Here is a 24,594-nt window from a genome sequence, read left to right on the forward strand (position 1 = left end):
AGAACTCGGGGTAAGCCTTTACATCATGAGACCTTTGCCAGTAACAAGATATAGTAATAGGTTTTTACCCTTTTGGCTGGCACAAAAACTGACACCTTTATTCAAGGCATCATGTTTGCAATGACCACAACACAAGCAGTCAAAATGCAAACAAAAAAGAGACAACTCCGATAATAATATTGGCACTGTCCTTGAATTTGATTGGTCCACAGCCGAGACGGCTTTTCTTAGAGCCTAGTCTCCACTGGTGTTGGACCAGATGACACCATAAGGCGTACAACTCAAAAACAGTGCACCATCAGAGTATTGAGAGCTCGGGGTAAGCCTTTACATCATGAGACCTCCTTTGCCAGTAACATGACATAGTAATAAGTTTTTACCCTTTTAGCTGGCACAAAAAACCTGGCATCTTTATACAATGTTTGCTGTTTCCGGTTGCCAAGAATTGAGACAATCATCCAAACGATTTTGTTTGGCCAATTTATTGCTGCAGTGTGACTAATTGTGGATATGCAAAGATTTAATACAAACACACTGCTGAGGGCCTCGCCAAACTATTGCAATCGCTCATGGTCCCGTAACTCGCTCGTGGTCCCGTAACGTACAAATCCACCGAGCACCTGTACGCGAGCTGATTTAATCACTCCATCTCTGAACATCTCTAGGATGCTTTCCAATCCTTGACCATTGGCTGCCATCCCTTCACGTGTCTTGTGCACCTTGGTGATAGCATTACTTTCTAACAAATGGTAAAAAATACCAAATATACGAATAATTTTAGTTCTTGCTTGCAGTGCAGTATACTTTTGCATCACCTTTCCCCGTGTATGTGTGTGTGCGTTGTGTCCGTGTGCATCTGCAGAGCAAGGCGACGGCGGTGGTACAGGTCTTCTTTATAGAGTGAAGGGTTAGAGTTCACAGTTATAATTAGAGGTTGGAGTTTGCCATACGGGCAAGTGTGATACAGTTACGGTTTAGGAGTTAGAGTTACGGTTGTGTATTAGGGTTTGTGTATTAAGGGTTAGTGTTCGGTATGACGGGTTAGGGTTGCCTATCAGGTGTTCGGGTTATGCTTGAGTAATAGTATTTTGATGTTTGGGTGAGGGATATTGCTCAGGTTATTCGATTGCACACAGCGTTGGTGTACGGTGCTATTTCAGGAATATTTTGATATTTTTTCCTGTATTTTCTGTTTGCACAGTCACATAATCACTTTAAGATGTTTTCTTGTTCATGTTTTTTGTTTGTTGCGGTTGCACCCGATTCAAGAGCCGAATGGCTCACAGGGCTATACCAAATAAAAGAACTATAAACTATGAACTATGATTGGTTGACCTATGAATAGAGTACCCGTTATGCTCCTGATTTCATCAGGTCTCAGAAGCTAAGCAGGGTCTAGCTTGGGGAGTGATTGGATGTCCTAGCATTGGGTGGCCACCACGTGCTATAAATGGTGTAATAGCCATTGTGAGCATTGGAGGGCAGTGTAGAAATATATTTTCTTTTGCAGTCTCCCCGACCTTCACCAACCCACACTGACCAGCGTTTTAAAGTATGGTTACATAACCCTCATCATCCATGAGGCATTGAGAGGCCTTTATCAGCCAGTGGATTAATACAAATGGGTTCTACATGAACATGGTTAAGTCTGACGATTATGTTCAATGGAATAGTGGATTGGAATAAACATGTGTGAGTGGGTCAGTGAATGAGTGAGTGAGCGGGTGCACAAGTGAGTGAGTTGGCAGTAAGCAAGTAAATGAAGGGGCTTGTAAATCAACATGCACAAGAGCGAGTGAACTGGTACTGTGAGTGGGAAATGGTAATCATTGAGAGGATGAGTGATTCGTTGAGTTGATAAATTTGATCCTTGTTCCAACCCCTCCAGGCCACCACCATCAAACAGACACAACACCGACACCATGGACAGACAACTTAAGTGGGCTGATATCTTGGAGCACTATGAGAGTAATTTACATATACCTACATAAAATAGTTTGTTAGAATCAGAATATTTATATATTCTGGAGGATTCTGATGAGCTATAAACTTACTTTTCACAAATTACTACGAAATGCAGAGGAGAACTCCCTAATAATGACATTCAGTAGAACTGGCTTGGTGGGTAAGGGATTAGACACTGATCCAGCATGGCAGAGAATGTTGATTAAGCTCTGGGTTTCAGCAACCTATAATTATACTAGGGTCTCAAGTTTATGGAATGAATGATCTCAACATGCTCACAAAAATATGACATGTAAAGTGTTAATACGATGTGATGAATATTTCTCAATAGCAGGGCCTGTAGTGTGATAAGAGGTAACTAGAGGGATCTCAGAATGAGTTCTGTGAAATCTCCATGTGCTTCGTTCTCTAATCCATTACTCATCCTTTGAATGAAATGTCTGTGCTCCGTAGCCCGGAAGTCGCAGCTCCAAACGACTACGTGGGGGGACATTATGGACAGAGTTGACCCTTTCCCGAACCAAGGTGACAACAATGGCGACCAAAAGGTGTGTATGTGATCGGTGAGGGTCAAAGACACCGTCTCTACATGATAGCACACCATGCCACCACACGATCAAACTACAACATGACTACACATCACATCAAGCCATTTCTCCACACCACCTTTCCCATCATACCACCCCAACATCTAGTCAATAACCCATCATAGAACCTCACCATGTGTCTACACCATCACATGACACCATCTCTCCATAACATTCCAACACATCACATCTAAATACCACCACATCATCTCCTGACATCACCCCATCTTGCCACCATGTCATGCCATATTCCACTTGTGCATGCACATAAATTGGCCTTTTTTTCAGGCAGTGACGCGACCTCAGTCTGTGAGCTCATTGGAAGGTGCTATTCCAGTTGCCCACTATGAGCGCTGCTTTTAGATTTTTCTAGCTTATGGGCAGCTAGATCCTTACAATGGAACATTCTCTGGCACCTATTGCCCGTGATGAATGTTGATAACAATCGCCATTAAATTATCGCAGTTGATCAAGGCCTCAATGGGGTTCATGAGGTCTGTGGGGTCGATAGGTGTCTGTGGGAATATATGAGGGTGTAACATGTATCATTAGTTTGTAGGGTTTAGGTGAATTAGGGGTTAGGGCTACATTAATTCTGTGTTCAAAAGTACTGATTGGTAAAGGTTTGTTTTAACATCGGGTGATTGTGTATATGTATGTGTGTGCTCAGCATATTTGCATGAGTCAATATGCATGTTTGCGTCCATGCATAGGTGTGTGAGTATGCATTTGTGTATGGGTGGAAATGCATGTTTGCGTGCGTGTGAGTATGATTTTGTGCATGTGTGTGCATGTCTGAATGTTCCTGTGCTTATCGTTGCGCATATGTACGAATAGAAGCAGCTCAAGTGTAGGCGCCCCAAGAACCAGAGGAGCATTCGGGAGGTGAATAACCTCGGCGAGGTGAAGCGTCTCGAGGAAGAGAAGCACCTTGCAGAGGAGAAGCACCTTGCAGAGGAGAAGCACCTTGCAGAGGAGAAGCACCTTGCAGAGGAGAAGCACCTTGCAGAGGAGAAGCACCTTGCAGAGGAGAAGCACCTTGCAGAGGAGAAGCACCTTGCAGAGGAGAAGCAGCTTGCAGAGGAGAAGCGGCTTGCAGAGGAGCGGCTCGAGGAAGTGAAGCGCTTAGTGGAAAAGTGCCTCAAAGATGTGAACCACCTCATGGAGAAGCGCCTCGATCAGTTAAAGCATTTCATGGAAGTGAAACGTCTCGAGGAGGAGAAGCGCATCACCAAATTGAAGCACCACTGCCTCTGGACCACGGCCACCAGCACCACCACCAGCACCACCACCAGCACCGCCACCAGCACCACCACCAGCACCACCGCCAGCACCACCGCCAGCACCACCGCCAGCACCACCGCCAGCACCACCGCCAGCACCACCACCAGCACCACCACCAGCTGCGTGTGTCCTGTGTGTATTTATTTTTATTATTATTGTTTACGCAGGATAAGCATCACTGAGTCTCAAGACCTTTTTTCAGCAGGGTCCTGCCAAGTTTTGTTAGTAATCGGGAACAAAATGACTGTTTTGATTTAAAGCTTTCGTGACTGCAGTAATTCATATTCTTAGTTCTTTCCGTAAAGTCACGTTGAAGGGAAACAACAAAAAATAATAAAATATATATAAAACAATAAAAAAATCGTCTCCCCCCTCCTCTTTTCAGAACATAGATGGACTAGTCCTAAATAAACTGCCAAATCGCTGCGCGTGGCGCTAACGGTTTTTTTTATAAATAAATAAATGCACCGTTTAAAAATACATTTATGCAAACCAACACACCTGAAGACGACCGTTTGTGTTATGGTCGAAACGTCGTGAGAATTTTTATTGTTTTATATATATTTTATTATTTTGTTGTTGTTTCCCTTCAACGTGACTTTACCGAAAGGACTAAGAATATAAAAATGACTGTTGTTTGCGATCCCAATTGAGTGATTTGCATTGCTTATGTGGGTTCAGTTATGGGGAGAAAGCTGCAGAGCCCACCCAGAACTAGGGGGAGAGAACAAACTCCGCACAGAGAAAGTGGCCCAAGTTGGGAATCGAACCCAGATCCCTCTAGTTATGAGGCAAAGATGTTCCAGCTCTGCCACCCGCACAAACACACAGACAATGCAAACCCCACATGTACATTCGGCGATAGAAATGTTCTCCATAATTGGTTTCTGGGTGAGACCACGTAACAATGCGGTCATACATTCACCATGTAACCCTACATCCACTATATTGTTGCCAGACTAATGCCCGCTTCCTGGCCAACTACCAAGTGTATTTTTACTGCACAAGGATAGCTGCCATTGGGAGGAGGGGGGTGCCCCCTTTCAAATGCATTGAGACGAGAAATGCAAGATGTGAGTGGCTCATCACGTGTAAAGCGCTCTGAGATGACATCAAAGTCAAAGGGGGCAACTTAGTCGACCACGAATCACCATAGATATTTTTTCCACAATCGTGCATGAGTGAAGCGGGCCAGCGATAGCGGGTTCATCACTCACTGCTTACAGTTCAGCTCTGGTGTCCTGCCCTGGGTATTACTGCTGCTGCGTAAACCACAAAGACACGCACACCCTCTCCTTCGTAGCAGACGTTAAAAATCTCCCCTGATGTCATTGGAAATGAGTATGCCATTGTGTGCCAGGGATCAATTATAATACACATATACAAATGTCACTGCAAGTTATTCGATTGGATTTACACAGCAATGCCAGCCACTACTGTGAAACTACAACAGTCTGTGTTAGATTCAGCAGCACCTTTCTTCGTGCTAGCCTTGCATTGAGAGAATGACAGCTGCAATGCCAAGCGTACTCACTGATTGTGATGTTTTGTGTGGTTATTAAATTCGAATTAATCCGCCACACAGTCCACCTACAGATTGTAAGGAGACGACTGCGATGTCTGCCGTAGCAGGAAGGTTGAACGGTGTCATGCGCGTCTCTTCACAAAGCGGAGCCAGCGCAGCAATCCTCGCAGGCCGTTGAAGAGGAGAGAGAGGTTGTGGAGAAGAAGATGAAAGAGGAAGTGAAGGAGGAGGTGAAAGAGGAAATGGAGAAGGTGGAGAGGGAGTTGGAGAAGACATGAGGAGATAGCGGTGGAGGACGAAGAGGACGACAAGGAGATGGAGGAGAAGATGGCTGTGGAGGAGGAAAAGGAGAAGATGGTGGTGGTGTTGGTGGAAGAGATGGTGATGCAGGAGGTCGAAAAGACGGAGAAAGAGAAGACGGAGGAGACAGAGGAGGCGACGGGGAAGGAGACAGAGGATGAGACAGAGGAGGAGACAGAGTGGCAGGAGGCGGTGGTAGTGCAGGAACGAAAGGGCCTGGCTCGTGTGGCGAACGCGATCCGTGCGCTCTTCCGCAGCATGATGCTGTTTGGTTGCGGCCGGTCGACCGCACAGTTGGGGTGATGGAGGTGCCACTGGGACCGCAGCCGGGGAAGGAAACTGAGCAGCAGATGCCAGGACTGCACTGGACACTGACTGCTGCCAACAGACTAACTCTGTTAAGAGTTAGGATCAATCCAATGCATTATGTAATAATTATCATTGTTGTTTTTATTATAAACTTTATGACATGAACCTATGAGGAAACAATGTAACTTTGCATTGCTTGTGAGCGCTGCCTGGTGTTGAGCCTTTTCAAAAATTGATATTAACAATAATATTTGCATATTCTTAGTTGCAAACCAACACACCTGAAGATGACCGTTTGAGTTATGGTCGAAACGTCGTCAGAATTTTTTATTGTTTTATATATATTTTATTATTTTGTTGTTTCTCTTCAACGTGACTTTACCGAAAAAACTAAGAATATGAATTACTGCAGTCACGAAAGCTTTAAATAAAAAAAATATTTGCATTATATATTTTTTTTTTAACAAACAAAAAAAATAATCAATAAAACTCGTAAGCCAGGCACACGAAAAACCAGATGTCGATCATAAACAGACCATTAAAAAATAAAGAAATAATAAAACTCTCGAGGCGAGGATGTTAGCAGCTATCTGCGAAGATCTCCAGATGAACAAGAGTTTGATGTGCCCTAAGGGAGGTCACGCAGAGGGAAGCCCTCCGCAAGCCAGAAACGAGGACACCCACGGGTTAAACCATATATATTTTTTCCTTTGTCATTAAAACAACGGTTCAAATTTAAAATGCAATAACAAGAATAAGCTAAAGTTAGCGGTCCTCGCGCTCACTCCAATCAAGACCAGGCCACCAGATACATCAGTGAATTATTATCCAATAATTCGCTTTCTTTGGTTCTTTCGGTAAAGTCACGTAGAATGAGAATAAAATAATAAATTGATAAAATAAAATAACACAATAATATTCTCACGACGTTTCGGCCACAACACAAGCGGCCTTCATCAGGTGAAGGGATGAGACTGTCTGGTAGGACAGCGCTGGAGTGAAAGAGCCACGTTCAGATCACGGCCTTTAAGCTGTGTGAGAGGAACAAAGCGCCTTGACAAAGGAATTAGCATATAATTTAGCATTGAAATGGCTGAATGATTAGCTTGTGTTATTTTATCAATTTATTATTTTCTCATTCTACGTGACTTTACCGAAAGAACCAAAGAAGATGAATCATTGCAGTCACGAAAGCTTTAAATCGAAATTTAACCGCCTCTACGGGGAGGGATTCCACACATCCTTAAGATCATTCAACAGACTCCGGGATAAGAAGGCTCAACTAATCGAGTCTCTTACCTTTCTGAAGAGATGCCGCGACTCTAAGCTGTCTCTCTCCCTCTCCTCTGTTCCGACCATGGATGAACTCGTCCGTCTGAACGGGGCCCGTAGCTATCCGTGGTGCTAAAGTTGAGGGTAAGAATCCACCCATTTTTTCGCCATATAGCATTGTGATATATAACGACTTATTGTTGGTAGCTTAGCTGATTGGAGAATATAGAGTTTATTGATAACATTAAGGTAATTTATATTTTAGTTTTTTATTGGTTCACTATATAGTACTGTGAATAGCTCAGATGTGTAGGCCTTGACTTCAACATAGTCATTTCTGTGACCAGTCACTAGCTAATCACTCAGTTATTTCAATGCTAAATTTGCCTAGTTATTTCAATGCTAAATTCTCCTGTTTGATTTGTACTAAGTGCCTCGGTGAATGTGTATGCTCTGACTTTAACGTAGCTATTTCTGTGAGCAGTTACAAGCTAATCACTCAGCTATTTCAATGCTAAATTCTATGCTAATTCCATTGTCAAGGGGTGCCTCTGCGGATGTGTATGCTTTAACTTAGCTATTTCAATGCTAAATTCTATGCTAATTCCTTTAACAAGGGGTGCCTCTGCGGATGTGTATGCTTTAACTTTTAACATAGCTATTTCTGTGACCAGTCACAAACTAATCATTCAGCCATTTCAATGCTAAATTATATGCTAATTCCTTTGTCAAGGCGCTTTGTTCCTCTCACACAGTTTAAAGGCCGTGATCTGAACGTGGCTCTTTCACTCCAGCGCTGTCCTACCAGACAGTCTCGTCCCTTCACCTGATGAAGGCCGCTTGTGTTGTGGCCGAAACGTCGTGAGAATATTACTGTGTTATTTTATTTGATCAATTTATTATTTTATTCTCATTCTACGTGACTTTACCGAAAGAACCAAAGAAGATGAATCATTGCAGTCACGAAAGCTTTAAATCGAAATTAATTCGCTATCAAATGATTTTCACCTTTAATACTTTTACTGTTAAAACAAAGCTTGGAGACAAAATACCGAGTCACATCAAAGGTTATCGAGAAGGAATGAGGCGAACAGGCAAACTTACGAAAGAGTTTAAACAATATCCCAAGCAACCCCGACCACCTTTGTCTCTCTCACAGCGCGGAGAAGCAGGAATTACACCTTATCACAAGGGGCCATCTGGAAAAGCCAGCCGGGTTTGATGAGGAGACACACCCCACCCCACACACGGCAACCAGGCAAACAAAGTTTTAAAGAAAATTGCAATATAACATTAATAATAACGTGTTAACCTTAAACGATATTCCATTATAGAACCTTACAGAACCAAGGGATATGGATTCCAACAATCTGGAAACGGACCTCTTAAACTCAGGATGAAAATTATTTTTCTTTCTAATAACTCCATCATATCAATGCGAACCTCGGTAACCCGAGAGGGGTGTCGGGAGGACGTAGTTACAAACACGAGTCTTGGCGAACATGGGACCAAATTGTATTTGAGAAATATAAAGTTGAAAGTATAAAGAGATAGGTACTCCCGACCACCTTTGTCTCTCCCGAAGAGCGCGAGAGAGGAATTTCACGCCAGGGCAAACAGATCGTTATCGCAGGAGCCATCTGTACACACACGAACTCACACACACAGACCCCGCCCCCCCCCCCCCCCCCTTTTCCACTGCGCAGAGAGAATTGTCTTTGAATATAACGGTCAGCCGCATTTTCAAAAGTCAGTGAAGTGAAGCAGCGAGTCAAGACAGATCAGCGAGTCAAGACGTCCACAGGACGAGCAGTCGCATGGAGCGGCTGGCTCCGAGCCTCGCTGAGTAGCGAGGATCGCCGAGTCGCGATGTATCAACAAAAGTGAGTCATACAGCAGTGGAGGAAACCTGCTGTCAGCGAACCAGCACGGGCGCGTTCGCGCATCTTCAAGGAGAAAGAGCGTGGCCAGCAACGCCAAGCAAGAGCGTGCAGCAGCTCAGCCAGCAGTAGAGAGAAACTGCTATCAGCGAACCAGCACGGGCGCGTTCGCGCATCTTCAAGGAGAGGGAGCGCGCGCCACCAGCGTGCCATCAGCACCAGCATCAGCACCAGCGCGTGCCAACAGCGCGCCACCAGCGTGCCACCAGCACCAGCGCGTGCCAACAGCGTGCCACCAGCGTGCTACAGCGCACAACTTCGCGTCACCAGGGCTGAGAGGGAAGCGGCCCCGCACTCAACACCCATCGGCGCGACGACGGCGAGCGTCGTGCTGACTCTTCCAGCCAGCAGTGGACAGAAACTGGCAGTCGTTCGTATGCCCCTCCCCCACACTCCCTCCTCACTCCCCCACCGCTACACAACGAACAAACATTTTTTTTGACAATGAAATCAACCTAGGCTTTTGCTCAACGCAAGAAATCAACAACCCTCCCATTAAACATACAAGACTCATGATAACTGCGTCAACTATTAGCTGATAACGAAAACATCGCCACCCATTGAGTTACGTTGATGAGGCAATCAGAATTATTTCAGTCGAACGCTTTAATTGCATAATCGTTGATGAATCAATGAACGAACATCGCCGTGGTACTGTGCTGACGATTTCAAGCATAATAATTTCGCATATCAGAATGTGTTAAGGATTGGATACGAATCAAAGACCGAGTGCCGTGTTGTGTAATCATTCAAGAATACGAGTTTGCATATTATAAGGTTAAGGTTTTGATAGAATAGTTCGCTTGTTTTTAATCCCTCTCTCAACAACCGATCGATTGCGTTACGCGTCGGGGATTAACCACAGGTGCCGCTATCGGGGTGAAACAACGCAATCGTGATGGTATCATGTTAACGCTGTGTTGAAATTCCAACATCCCGAGATTGAGTTTTCATATTATCCAAAAATTAAAGTTAGCTAGAAAATAAAATTGATCAAAGCAGAAGGTTTGTGTGTGATTCTTCCTGAAATTCTGCGTAATATTGTTCTGCGTATGAGATCTGAATCCTGGGGACCTATCATAAGCACACTATCACCACACATAATCCATAACACACATAATTCATAATGTTCAATCGAGAGTAATCGTATCCTTATCGATAATACGGAATTAAAGAGCAGAGTCGAATCGACTCTCTCTCATTCACGCTCACAACGCCTGCATCACTGCATACGATTAATTGCGTCATTCCAATTCATAACACAATCCTCGTCACCGAGGCTCGACCTGATAATCCATAACGACCTGCATTATCATAACCACGCCCACTCGCATAAATTAATACAATTATTTCTCGAATCAGCATAATTTATGGGCATAATTACACTGATTAACATAATTTCGGATAAATTATGCAAATTTCATTTAAGGACGTGCTCACCCAGCCATGGATAGAACTAAATAATGAAGCAATTCTGCTGGAGCTATTCTTTTGTTGGCGGCAGGCTATCTATCTGTAATACCCAATTCTGACGTGGCATTGTGTATGCCACTCACCCCTTCATGTGCCATGCCGGCCTGTTAAGGCTATATGGGGATCTTTGTGTTTGTGGAGAGAGTGAAGAGTTTTCCATACCTGGGCAGTGTGCTCATGACCAGCTCCGGTTTGACAACAGAGGTCTCATTCCGAATCAGTCAAGCGGCATTAACTTTTCATCAGTTGCGTAAAGCTACCTGGTCTGTCATTCCACATGAAGCTTCGGGTCTTCTCGGCCACAGTCATGCCCTCCCTTCTCTACGCTTGCAAAATGTAAACCCCCCGAATGGTAAATCTTCCCTGGTTAGAAACATTTAGGCTGGCCTGCCTAAGATCCATCCTGGGTTTAACCAGGCTGGATTGTGTGAGGAGCTCACAGATCTTTGAAAGATCTGGACAAAATCCCATCGGTGAGCTCCTCTGGCAGGCAAGGTTGCATTAGTTGGGTCATGTAGCCCACATGCCTAAACAGCTTTTGTTCGGCCAGATAGAGGGGGCTAAACGAGCACGGCACGAGCTAGAGAAGAGATGGAGTGATGTGGTACAAGAGGATGTGGAGCTGAGTGGACTGGTACCAGTGGTGTCTAGATCGGCCTAATTGGAGGAGGCTCGTGAATGCTGCTGCTGGGCAGTTGGGTGGCTGAAGCACAGCAAGTTGGCACAGTACGGGGCACAGGTGGTGCATCGGCCATTCATTTCAGTCAGTGGACCCCTGGCACCTGGGTCTGCCCCATAACCTCCTACCAGCGGGCCTTCGACACTTCACGTGGCCTCAACATGCACATAGCCTGGCACAAGCGACGTGGTGAGGTCACTGCCACTTAGTGGCGAATGGCGGTTGTTGTGTCGACCTGTATGGGTGGTCTGTGTAATGTAAAGGAAGGGTTGTTGGCGGCCGCAAAGTCCTAAACTTTTTAATGAAAAACAAATGGAACAGGTTCCCTCTTGTGAACAGCACTTACTCCAACACAGCATCGAGAAAAAACGCGCACCACGGTAACTCCCGGGTCGGCCGCAGCGAGATTCTAAACGGCAAACCCCTCTGTGCCGTCACGAGCGCCGCCACCACCGGCCTGTCCCCCCTCCCCCGAACGCCAACGACGACACCCGGCAACCTACCCGCCGGAAAAAAATTCACGGTGCTCAAGCGGTAAATGTCGTGGGTTTACTCTCCAGCACGCAAAGCGGCGGGGTCGAAAGCGGTCGCTCATCGGCCACGGTTTATAGCAGCAGCTGTCAGAGTCAGGATCGAACCCACGACCTCCTGTAGACCAGGCGAGGTAGTTAACATCTCATAGCCACTGTGGTGATGATGATGATGAGAGAGTGAGAGAGACGCAAGCTCCAAATATACGGCAGCAGCTGTCAGAATTGGGATCGCACCTACAACCTCCTGTAGGGCTGCACGGATTCCTCCAGTACAGACAAAAGTTTCTGATGGATGTGAAAGTGACGTAACCCTGTGAGCCCCACCCGGCACGGCCAATGGGAGACGTTTGTCACTTGAACGGAGTGCGGTCGTTTAGTTACTGCCGCTGGTGGTGATCACCAAGCGGGACGTCAAACTCCACTGTCAACGTTGTGGGTTTGCTCTCCCAGAACACAATTGGTGTGCGCTAAAGTAGTAACGAATTGAAACTATTAAACTCAACAAATTTATTTTTCATTTTACCAGGCGAGGACCCACCGACCTACGCAGCTATTTTCACAAGCGAACCGGCCGTCACAAACGATGGCTCAATGACGCGGCGTTGTCGTCGTGCGTGAAAATCTCCAGCGAGCGGCTCTCCGAACACAACTGACGGGGGCGATGAGCCACGCGCTCGCACGCGTGGACCCCGTGACGCTTGTGCACGACGCGGTTTTTTTGCATTTGTTTGTCGCTGTAACGTTTTTACCCCGGTGCCCTCGACCACAAGTCTGTGGGAAAAGAGCTTCACAGCTTGTCGGATTCCTACCTCCAGCGTAAATAAATATTTCCGATTCGGATTCCGTTTGCGCTCAGAGGAGGCAATCGACTGGCGGTAACGACGAGAGGCTCCTGCCAAGCGCCACAGGGAGTAGGCAGATGACCTGCGGGCAGCGTTAAGACCACAGGAATCTGATGCGCGGTGAGGCCAGTGGGCGAGGTCCTTTCTGCGTCGTTTTTTTTCCCCACGAGTTTTTTTTTTGGGGAACCCCTTGCGACCGCATTGGAGGGCGGGGAGGCGGGCGCGAAGGGAAGGACTCTCGCGTTGTTACCGGGGGGAGGTCACTTCCTGGCTCCGGTCACCGCGGCTTTGGCGGGGAAGGGGAAGCGGAGGAAGCCGTCGGAGTGCGGCGACCTGCCCGGGGGGCTGCCGTTGAAAAACAACGGCCTCGGCGCAAACTCCGCCTCCTCGGGGCGGCAACGCGGAGGCGTTTTCATCATCCAGCTCCACGCGTTTCCCTCCGCGCCTTGCGACGTTCGCGGGGTCGACGTCGCTGCTACCAGGGGGGGGGGGGGGGTGGGGGAAAAAATTACATTACGTACAAAACGTCACCGTATGAACCTATCCCCATTTTCCCTGCTTGGTCGGTTCCTAACAAAGTTCAAACATATCATTATCAGAGTTGTTTCTTTTCGTTTGCATTTTTGACTGCTTGTGTTGTGGTTATTGCAAACATGATCCCATGTATAAAGGTGTCAGTTTTTGTTGTGCCAGCCAAAAGGGTAAAAACCTATTCCTATATCTTGTTACTGGGCAAAGGAGGTCTCATAATGTAAAGGCTTACCCCGTGCCCTCAATACTCCCTGATGGTGCGCTGTTTTTGAGTTGTACGCCTTTTGGCGTCTTCTGGTCCAACACCAGTGGAGACTAGGCTCTAAGAAAAGCCATCTCGGGTGTGGACCAATCAAATTCAAGGACAGTGCATATTATTATCAGAGTTGTCTCTTTTGTTTGCATTTTGACTGCTTGTGTTGTGGTTATTGCAAACATGATGCCTTGAATAAAGGTGTCAGTTTTTGTGCCAGCTAAAAGGGTAAAAACCTATTACTAAAGTTCAAACGGCCCTACCGAATCTCACTATGAATGGCGAGGACGCCGCGCCGTTCGGAGCCTCCTCATCCTCAGCGCGTCTCCCCTCGTCGATAGCGGAGGATCGCAGGCGGAGGCGATCGTACGAGACCTGCAGTTTCTTCTGCTCCCGGTCCCTCTCCAGCAGTTTCTCGGCAGCCTCGTTGTACCTCTTCTTGAACTTGGCCAGCTCGCTCTTGGCAAGCGAGAACTGCCGCTTCAGAGTGGCAACCTCCGTGACCTTGTTCTGGATCTCCTGCTTGAAGCGGTCCTCAGACTGCACCCTGAGCCTCTTTGATTTCGCGGCCAAGTGTTCCTGATACAGTCTCTCCTGGTGCACCTGCGAGATGGAAAATTTGATTAAACGTATTTTTAATCGGTTAAAGAGCCATACGCGTAAGGGGACTTACATGTAGAAGAATAACTCGGTTAGCGAAGCCTCTGGGAATGACGAAGCTCCAAAAAAAAATCGAAAGAATGAAAAACAAATATTCATAATTTTCAATTTAAAGCTTTCGTGACTGCAGGGATTCATGTTCTGGGTTCTTTCGGTAAAGTCACCACGTAGAATTGAGATAAAAAAATAACAGAATTTATTCTGTAATAAAAATTTAAATAATAATAACATAATAAATTCTGTTATTATTTTTATTATTTTATCTCCATTCTACGTGACTTTACCGAAAGAACCCAGCAGGAGAAAAATATTCATAAATCACGCAAATTAATTCAAGAGTGACATCTTAAACGCTGTACATGTTCTAAGTAGTGCCACCGATAATAGACGGACTAAATATTAACTGCGTCATTCCAATGGTGCTCGCTAAATAAAGAAGTGGCTCCAAGTCTTTTTGTCTCCGAGTTAGTCACTACTTATGTTTGGAGTTTGCACGTTCTCCCAGTGGCCGTGTGGATTTTCTCCAGGTCCTCTGGTTTTTCCCTCCCAATGTTTAGAAACGACATCTAACGCGTTTTAGAGTATTTGACTGCTGTAAATTTCCACGTGATGATAACAGCCGCTTGGGTTTGGCTATCATTCGTGATGGCCAGGTCGCTTCTGCAAAAAAAAGAGGTTATGTAGCTCAGTGGGACTTTATCCGCTAAAATATAAAACATTTCAGTTTGTTACTTTTTAAAAATAATTTTTATTTTTAAAAAGTCACCGATCCGTCGCCGATACCTGAAAGATCCAGAATGAAAGCGCCCGCGAACATATCTCCTGGATGACGTCCGGCCCTAGGCCCGCCAGCACCATGGACTTGTGCTCCTCGGGGGGGTTCAAGCAGACCCGCACCACGTCCAGGATGCCGCGCGGCAAGGCGCCGCACGCCGGGCAGGCGGCCGCCCCCATCTTGAACTCGCGTTCGCCGTCCTCGTCGCAAAAGAGGTGCGAGCAGGAGGTGACCCAGGCGAAGTCGCCAACAATGCGCCGGCACTTCCTCAAGTTGCACAGCAGAATTTCTTCGTGCGCCGACATTTCCTCCCCGCCTGACCACTGGCCCCGGGGGGGCCGCCAGTTCTTCTGTTCCCAGTCGCCGCCGTTCTGGTTGAGGGAAACGAATCGCGGGTGAAACACGTTTTCGCATGGAGCGCGCGAAATGCGTTCGCGTTTTTTTTTTTGCGAGCTCCTGCCGTTTACTGACCGGCTGAGAGCTCCAGAGAGAGCGCCGGGGTGCGTGCTCGTTCGTTAAGGGCGGCGAGAGATCTTGGTCAGCGTAATGACGGAAGCAAGTGAGGTAAAGTACAATGGCGAAGCAAACAGAAATCAGTTGGGAGAGCGACGGTTTTAGAGGCTAAATTGCTGAGCAGGGGGAGTGTTCTGACCTGCGGTTTGGTGAGTGGGTGGATGAGTTTGTGGGTGAGTGAGCGAACTTGTAAGTGGCTGATGGGCTGGGTGTATGCACGTTGAACTTATTTCACACCGTACAGAGCGAACCGTGCTAATCGGAGGTACGGGTAGAGGACAAGAAACTAAACACAAAGACCAGTGCAAAAGAAATTAGTTTTCAATCTAGATGATTTTAAAATGCACAGTTTCAGTGGATTCCTAATAGCGGAAGGAAAATGGTTCCAGACGGACGCAGAAGCGCATCTGAAAGTGCGCAACGCTTGCCCAAAAACCTCTGCGAGGGTGAGTGTGTTGTGACCTGCAGGGTGGTGGGGTGAGTGGATGGGTTTCTGGGTGAGTGAACTTGTCAGTGGCTGACTGGTTCAGTGAGTGTCTTGTTGTGCCTGCAGTTTGGTGAGTGGGTGGGTGAGTTAGTGGGTGAGTGAGCCTGTGAGTGGCCGACCGGCTTTAGAGTGCTGTCGTGACCTGCAATGTGGTGAGTGGGTAAGTGGATGCGTGCGTGGGTGAGTGAGTGAACTTGTCAGTGGCTGGTTGGCTCAGTGAGTGTCTTGTTGTGCTTGCAGTTTGGTGAGTGGGTGCAAGTGAATTAGTGGGTGAGTGAGCCTGTCAGTGGCTGGCTGGCTTAGCGTGCTGTCGTAACCTTCAATGTGATGAGTGGGTGGTTGGATGAGTGAGTTAGTGGGTGAGGGAGCTTGCCAGTGGCTGACTAGCTGCGCGAATGTGCTGCTGTGACCTGCAGTGTGGTGGGTGAGTGAGTTAATGGGTGAGTGAGCTTGTCAGTGGCTGACTGGCTGTGTTGAGTCCTCACCACTTGAGATTGGGACGAATTGGGGAGGCTTTCGTTCCAGAAGTCGATTGACAATGGCAGAGGATAATGACTGCATGCCACACTCAATGTGCCGTCTGTATTCATCCGTATTGTTAATGTATGAATACGCCTGTTGCTCAGGAAAGCCCCACTGAGTCTCAACTCTTCTTCAGGAGGGGTCCTGCCAAGTTTGCACAAGAGGGGGCGATGTTGCTGTGATCCCCCCACTGAGTCATTTCCAGGTAATCTGTTAGCTTTGAGATGTGGTTCTGGCAAGTACCAGTTCCACTGTGTTTGTGGGTTTAGCTATGGGAGGGAAACTCGGAGGAAACCAATGGAGATCACACACATGCCACTCTGTAGTACAGAGAGTGATCACACAAACCATTGCCGGACAGCTGGGATCACTCCGTGTACAGTGCTGTACAGTATCTAAATGTGTAGGGGCCATCCCTTTTGTGCGTACGCAAAAATCTGTCAAAACCTGACCCCGTACGCACGCGGACTTTTTAAACACCCCCCCCACCTGCCTACGTACATTCGCCTGACGCATCACCCCCCCACCCCCTAGAATCCTGTAGAACGGCCGATATGTAATCCATGCAGAAACGATCAATTATTAATATTAACGTGTTTAAGCAAACAGATAGTCCACCGCCGGCTGCATTATTATCGCGGCTTCAACCCCCCCCCCCCCCCATTTCCTATGCGTACATTGTGAGTAGACCCCACCATATGCAAGCGTACGCATTTTGGGTATCCCCCTCCATGACAACGAACTAAATGGATGGCCCCGTATCGGGAAAAATCGGAGGACCCTGAGACAAATCCACGCAATCAACATGGGGAGAGAGACGCAGACTCCAAATATACAGCAGCAGGAGCAAGCGTGGTCAGGGCCTGGGCGCGAACCGACGATCTCCTGTAGGCCAGGCGAGGATGTTAACATCTAGTCACCGTGATGATAACAGGCGAGGTAGGTAACATCTCCTAGTCACCGTGATGATAACAGGTGAGGTAGTTAACATCTCCTAGTCACCTTGATGACAACAGGCGAGGTAGTTAACATCTCCTAGTCACCGTGATGATAACAGGCGAGGTAGTTAACATCTCCTAGTCACCGTGATGACAACAGGCAAGGTAGATAACATCTCCTAGTCACCATGATGATAACAGGCGAGGTAGTTAACATCTCCTAGTCACCGTGATGACAACAGGCGAGGTAGTTAACATCTCCTAGTCACCTTGATGACAACAGGCGAGGTAGTTAACATCTCCTAGTCACCGTGATGATAACAGGCGAGGTAGTTAACATCTCCTAGTCACCGTGATGACAGGCGAGGTAGTTAACATCTCCTAGTCACCTTGATGACAACAGGTGAGGTAGTTAACATCTCCTAGTTACCGTGATGATAACAGGCGAGGTAGTTAACATCTCCTAGTCACCGTGATTATGACAGGTGAGGTAGTTAACATCTCCTAGTCACCGTGATGATGACAGGCGAGGTAGTTAACATCTCTTAGTCACCGTGATTATGACAGGCGAGGTAGTTAACATCTCCTAGTCACCGTGATGACAGGCGAGGTAGTTAACATCTCCTAGTCACCGTGATGATAACAGGTGTGGTAGTTAACATATCTTAGTCACCGTGATGATAACGGGCGAGGTAGTTAACATCTCCAAGTCACCGTGATGACAACAGGCGAGGTAGTTAACATCTCCTAGTCACCGTGATGACAGGCGAGGTAGTTAACATCTCCTAGTCACCTTGATGACAACAGGTGAGGTAGTTAACATCTCCTAGTCACCGTGATTATGACAGGCGAGGTAGTTAACATCTCCTAGTCACCGTGATGACAGGCGAGGTAGTTAACATCTCCTAGTCACCGTGATTATGACAGGTGAGGTAGTTAACATCTCCTAGTCACCGTGATTATGACAGGCGAGGTAGTTAACATCTCCTAGTCACCGTGATGACAGGCGAGGTAGTTAACATCTCCTCGTCACCGTGATGATAACAGGTGTGGTAGTTAACATATCTTAGTCACCGTGATGATAACGGGCGAGGTAGTTAACATCTCCAAGTCACCGTGATGACAACAGGCGAGGTAGTTAACATCTCCTAGTCACCGTGATGATGACAGGCGAGGTAGTTAACATCTCCTAGTCACTGTGATGATGACAGGCGAGGTAATTAACATCTCCTAGTCACCGTGATGATGACAGGCGAGGTAGTTAACATCTCCTAGTCACCGTGATGATGACAGGCGAGGTAGTTAACATCTCCTAGTCACCGTGATGATAACAAGCGAGGTAGTTAACATCTCCTAGCACATTCCAAACCCTGCACAGCAATCGAATCGCTGGGGATGGGAGGGGGGGGTGTAAAACGTCGTATTTCCAAGCAAAGTAAAATGTTGTGGACCCCATGAGGCTGATGAAAGTTTCGCCCTCACGAAAGCGACGCTGGGTCGTGGCTCACAGGGCGATACCAAATAAAAAATAAAATAAATGAATTAAATCCATCGCCTCACAACTTTTTGAGGGTTTCCCGCGCTTTTTTTATTGTTTGTGTTTAGTGAGACACCACGTCTGAGGGTAACCCTCAGACGTGGTGTCTCATCACTACTATGAGGCGACTTTTACTGGTAGGAAGATTGTAAACTGAGTGTACCAGCCTGCAATAGATTAATGTGTCCGTCCGTCCCCTTTCAATACTCTAACGAAGTGAAATCTCGTGTGACTGTCATCCTTTATTTAACCACGTGAGTGACGTCATTGAGAGTCACTCTCTTGTCACTGTCATCCTTTGTTTAACCACATGAGTGACGTCATTGAGAGTCACTCTCTTGTCACTGACATCCTTTATACTGGTAGTAGCGAAGATTGTAAACTGAGTGTACCAGCCTGCAATAGATTAATGTGTCCGTCCGTCCGTCCCCTTTCAATACTTTAACGAAGTGAAATCTCGTGCTGTTGGGGTGTAAAATCAGCAATAGACAGCGCAGAGACTTGACAAAATTCCAATGTTCCTACCAGCCCACCCTGCAGGGACCTGTTAACCCCTCCCCCCCAGCGTGTAATATTGTTTTTGTAGTTTATAAACACTCGGATTCCCGCACTTTTTATCGCTTGTTTCGTGACCTTCAAGGGGTGAGAAAAAAAATTAAGAACAAAAAACCCCCCTCAGACGTAGCAACTCCAAAGTCTTAAAAAAAAAGACGTGTAAAATTGTATTTATAATCAAACTACTCGGCAACGTAAAATAACAGCCCTCTGCTTGATATGAACCCCGAAGTGTTTAATGTGAGATATAGAAAAAAATATATAGTTTTGTGTTGTTTTTACCTCACAGCAATCCACACGCTCGGTGACGTCACCCTGCAGCTGCGCTCGTGACGTCACGGTGGGGGGGGATGAGGCACGCGTGACGTCATGGTGCGGGAGAGTGGTTGAGGGCAACCGTGTGACGTCACGGACCCCCCCCGCACCCCTCCCCTTCCGCGTGACGTCACCCCTCGCGCTCGTGACCTGAACAAGGCAGTTGTTTCGATTTAAAGCTTTCGTGACTGCAAGGATTGATCTTCTTTGGTTCTTTCGGTAAAGTCACCACCACGTAGAATGAGAATAAAATAATACATTTATAAAATAACACAATAAAATACTCACGACGTTTCGGCCACAACACAAGCGGCCTTCATCAGGTGAAGGGACAAGACTGTCTGGAGGACAGCGCTGGAGCGAACACAGCCAAGCTCAGACCGCGACCTTTAAGCTGTGTGAGAAGAAACAGAGCGCCTTGACAAAGGAATTAGCATAGAATTTAGCATTGAAATAGCTGAGTGATTAGCTAAATTCAATGCTAATTCCTTTGTCAAGGGGTGCCTCTGCGGATGTGTATGCTTTAACTTTAACATAGCCATTTCTGTGACCAGTCACAAGCTAATCACTCAGCTATTTAAATGCTAAATTATATGCTAATTTCTTTGTCAAGGCGCTTTGTTTCTTCTCACACAGCTTAAAGGTCGTGATCTGAGCGTGGCTGTGTTTGCTCCAGCGCTGTCCTCCAGACAGTCTCGTCCCTTCACCTGATGAAGGCCGCTTGTGTTGTGGCCGAAACGTCGTGAGAAATTTATTGTGTTATTTTATTTTATCAAGCCTGTGTGTGTGAGAGATTGTCAGTCTGTGTGAGTGTGAGATTGTCAGACTGTGTGTGTGTGAGATTGTCTGCCTGTGTGTGTGAGATTGTCAGTCTGTGTGAGTGTGAGATTGTCAGCCTGTGTGTGTGAGAGATTGTCAGTCTATGTGTGTGAGAGATTGTCAGTCTGTGTGTGTGAGAGATTGTCAGTCTGTGTGAGGGTGAGATTGTCAGTCTGTGTGTGTGTGAGATTGTCAGCCTGTGTGTGTGGGTGAGATTGTCTGCCTGTGTGTGTGTTTGAGATTGTCAGTGTGTGTGTGTGTGAGATTATCTGTCTGTGTGTGTGAGATTGTCAGTCTGTGTGTGTGTGTTAGATTGTCAGCCTGTGTGTGGGTGAGATTGTCTGCCTGTGTGTGTGTGTGTGAGATTGTCAGTGTGTGTGAGATTGTCTGCCTGTGTGTGTGTGAGATTGTCAGTCTGTGTGTGTGTGTGAGATTGTCAGCATGTGTGTGTGTGAGATTGTCAGTGTGTGTGTGAGATTGTCAGTCTGTGTGTGTGAGATTGTCTGCCTGTGTGTGTGAGATTATCAGTCTGTGTGTGTGAGATTGTCTGCCTGTGTGTGTGAGATTGTCAGTCTGTGTGTGTGAGATTATCAGTCTGTGTGTGTGAGATTGTCTGCCTGTGTGTGTGAGATTGTCTGCCTGTGTGTGTGAGATTGTCTGCCTGTGTGTGTGGGTGAGATTGTCTGCCTGTGTGTGTGTTTGAGATTGTCAGTGTGTGTGTGTGTGAGATTGTCAGTCTGTGTGAGTTTGTCAGTCTGTGTGTGTGTGTGAGATTGTCAGCCTGTGTGTGTGGGTGAGATTGTCTGCCTGTGTGTGTGTTTGAGATTGTCAGTGTGTGTGTGTGTGAGATTGTCAGTGTGTGTGTGTGAGATTGTCTGCCTGTGTGTGTGAGATTGTCAGTCTGTGTGTTTGTGTGAGATTGTCTGCCTGTGTGTGTGTGAGGTTGTCAGTGTGTGTGTGTGAGATTGTCTGCCTGTGTGTGTGTGAGGTTGTCTGCCTATGTGTGTGTGAGAGATTGTCAGTGTGTGTGAGATTGTCAGCCTGTGTGAGTGTGAGATTGTCAGCCTGTGTGTGGGTGAGATTGTCTGCCTGTGTGTGTGTGAGATTGTCAGTCTGTGTGTGTGTGTGAGATTGTCAGCATGTGTGTGTGTGTGAGATTGTCAGTGTGTGTGTGAGATTGTCAGTCTGTGTGTGTGAGATTGTCTGCCTGTGTGTGTGAGATTATCAGTCTGTGTGTGTGAGATTGTCTGCCTGTGTGTGTGAGATTGTCAGTCTGTGTGTGTGAGATTATCAGTCTGTGTGTGTGAGATTGTCTGCCTGTGTGTGTGAGATTGTCTGCCTGTGTGTGTGAGATTGTCTGCCTGTGTGTGTGGGTGAGATTGTCTGCCTGTGTGTGTGTTTGAGATTGTCAGTGTGTGTGTGTGTGTGAGATTGTCAGTCTGTGTGAGTTTGTCAGTCTGTGTGTGTGTGTGAGATTGTCAGCCTGTGTGTGTGGGTGAGATTGTCTGCCTGTGTGTGTGTGTGAGATTGTCAGTGTGTGTGTGTGAGATTGTCTGCCTGTGTGTGTGAGATTGTCAGTCTGTGTGTTTGTGTGAGATTGTCTGCCTGTGTGTGTGTGAGGTTGTCAGTGTGTGTGTGTGAGATTGTCTGCCTGTGTGTGTGTGAGGTTGTCTGCCTATGTGTGTGTGAGAGATTGTCAGTGTGTGTGAGATTGTCAGCCTGTGTGAGTGTGAGATTGTCAGCCTGTGTGTGTGTGTGAGAGATTGTCAGTCTGTGTGTGTGTGAGATTGTCAGTGTGTGTGTGTGTGATTGTCTGCCTGTGTGTGTGTGAGATTGTCAGTGTGTGTGAGTGTGAGGTTGTCAGTGTGTGAGTGTGAGGTTGTCAGTATGTGAGTGTGAGGTTGTCAGTGTGTGAGTGTGAGATTGTCAGTGTGTGTGAGTGTGAGGTTGTCAGTGTGTGAGTGTGAGGTTGTCACTGTGTGTGAGGTTGTCACAGTGTGTGTGTGAGGTTGTCACAGTGTGTGTGAGTGTGAGGTTGTCACAGTGTGTGTGAGTGTGAGGTTGTCAGTATGTGAGTGTGTGAGGTTGTCACAGTGTGTGTGTGTGAGGTTGTCACTGACCCTGGTGAATCTTCGTCGTTATCAAGGCCGCAGGCTTCACCTCCCTCACGACTCTCAAAATGGCGGCGAGCGAGGAGGGGGAGGAGCCAGAAAACTTCGCGTCACGTGGGAGGGGAGAAACTGAAACCTGATTGGCTCCAAGGCGGAGAGATTTTTATTTTTTTTACGGGAAAACTTTATTCTTTTTAACCGTACGATGAATTTACAAAACTCACCATCAACAATAAACACTCGCGTTGGCATTGGCGCGGTCTGAATAAATAAACACAAATTTTTATTGGTTATGTAAATATTTACAAAACGCGGTAATATCAGAAATCTTATCTTGAGTTACAAAAAAATGACCCAAATAATATTCTGTAGTTAAGATTCTTTCCCGACTCGATCCATCAGAATCGATCTGCGGCTTAATCCTCAAATCGATTCTCTCCATTCTTTCAATGCATTAACAAACGATTCTTAGATTCTATCGTCGATTCCAGCACACCTTTAGCTGAACAGTGTCTGAATCTGATCTCCCGTTGATGCCCCCACACCTGAAGATGACTGCTTTGTGTTGAGACTGGCACGTCGAGGTTTTTTATTCATTATTTTTAATTTATTAATTTTGAAACCCCCCGTTGACTTTACCGAAAGACTCAAAGAAAATGAATTCCTGCAGTCACGACAGCTTTTAAGTCAAGATTCAAACAAACCTCTATCATGGTTATATTTGGTTGTCAGATGGCTTCTCACATTTAGTTGGCACGCGTCAAACGAGAAATTGACAAGAATGCAGCAGGGACGTGGCCAGACTCCACCGAGAGACTTGCAAGACATCCATTCTGGTCAGCACCCACGGTGGCTAGGAGATGTTGACGACCTCGCCCGGTCTACAAGGAGGTCGTGGGTTCGATCCACGACCCTGACACTGCCTGCTGTTGCTACTGCTGCTGTATATTTGGAGTTTGCGTGTTCCTCTCTCTGAGCGATATCACGGTACGCGAGCACTGGCCACCATCGAAAATCGCCACGTATGCCCGTACACGCCGCACAGTACTGTACACAGTTGCACGGGTGCGCGATCGCAACGCAGTCACACTGGTATGTGAGCGCTACGCGCTATTGTAAACAATCGTGCGGGTACGTAAACACCACACACTTCGTCCCGAGGTGAACAGCCGCGCATACACGTAGACACCCAGCACACTCTGCCCTCCACTTCACGCTCCCAAAAGACCACACAACACAGTTTAATCCCCCCACTAGCGAATTTGATTTACCTGAGCAACTCGTTTAACTACGCGTGTGTGTGTACGTCAGTGGCTGCCAGCCTACCCTCCCGGGGATTCTAGGCTGAACCTACTGTCTATCGCTCCGCTCTCTACTCCCGATTAACTGACTCCGGACTCACTTCTCTTACACACGCTTACTTCCCTTAAGCTGCGCTGAACGTTGTAGAAGGAGATGGTAGGTCGGCCTCGTCGAGAGTGGAGCCTGGCTGCGTTGGAGTTTGTCACACGGACGTCCCGAACGGCTGACTCTGTTGCTCCGTAGACCGCGAAGATTTTGAAGAACTCACCTTGCTACCTGAATCCCCCTTCCTTTATCCCACCTACAACAAAGGAATTCCGCCGTTTCGCTCCCTTGGCCTCCCGTCCAATCAGGGGCTCGGATTTTCCCGCCCTTTCGATACCCGGATCCCAGCTCGGGTGACGTCGCCGCAGTGATCTCTCCGACGTCCGCTCTCTGTTCTCCCGCTACCAGTCCACTGACCCGTGCTTGTGCGTGTGTGGCTCCACTCGCGGTGGCTCGATGGCCCTTGCCGTGACCATGCAACTTTAATATTAGGTCGCGGCGCCGCAGTGCATGTCAGCTACA

The 24,594-nt window shown here is 47.1% G+C and overlaps 1 protein-coding gene and 1 long non-coding RNA gene across 2 annotated transcripts; one reads left to right on the plus strand and one right to left on the minus strand.

The window, feature by feature from the left end:
- Positions 1-1,547: 1,547 nt before the first annotated feature.
- Positions 1,548-3,490, plus strand: LOC142912159 (uncharacterized). The gene is made up of 3 exons (XR_012933940.1): positions 1,548-1,968; positions 2,419-2,513; positions 3,390-3,490. It is a non-coding gene; the product is annotated as an uncharacterized LOC142912159 (long non-coding RNA).
- An 8,126-nt stretch (positions 3,491-11,616) lies between these two features.
- LOC142912117 (E3 ubiquitin-protein ligase CCNB1IP1-like) lies at positions 11,617-20,023 on the minus strand. The gene is made up of 4 exons (XM_076060434.1): positions 19,763-20,023; positions 14,937-15,299; positions 13,757-14,096; positions 11,617-13,184 (listed from the first exon to the last, which is right to left on the minus strand). The coding sequence occupies exons 2-4, from the start codon at positions 15,231-15,233 to the stop codon at positions 12,970-12,972; spliced, it is 852 nt and encodes a 283-aa protein (XP_075916549.1). The 5' UTR covers positions 15,234-15,299; positions 19,763-20,023; the 3' UTR covers positions 11,617-12,969.
- Between the last annotated feature and the right edge of the window lie 4,571 nt (positions 20,024-24,594).

Source organism: Petromyzon marinus, unplaced genomic scaffold (assembly GCF_048934315.1).
Source record: "Petromyzon marinus isolate PM22_M1 ecotype Great Lakes invasive population unplaced genomic scaffold, UKy_Petmar_22M1.pri1.0 PM_G_Scaffold_19, whole genome shotgun sequence".
In the NCBI taxonomy this organism is placed as follows: Eukaryota; Metazoa; Chordata; class Hyperoartia; order Petromyzontiformes; family Petromyzontidae; genus Petromyzon; species Petromyzon marinus.

Excerpts from the sequence above, each read along its gene's own strand:
- LOC142912117 (XM_076060434.1), bottom strand. The coding sequence starts at position 15,233 with ATGTCGGCGCACGAAGAAATTCTGCTGTGCAACTTGAGGAAGTGCCGG. Across the intron at positions 14,097-14,936 it reads TTTCATTCTGGATCTTTCAG|GTGCACCAGGAGAGACTGTA; the intron begins GTATCGGCGACG and ends TCCATCTCGCAG. Across the intron at positions 13,185-13,756 it reads GCCATTCATAGTGAGATTCG|CAGCGACGTCGACCCCGCGA; the intron begins GTAGGGCCGTTT and ends CCCCCCTGGTAG.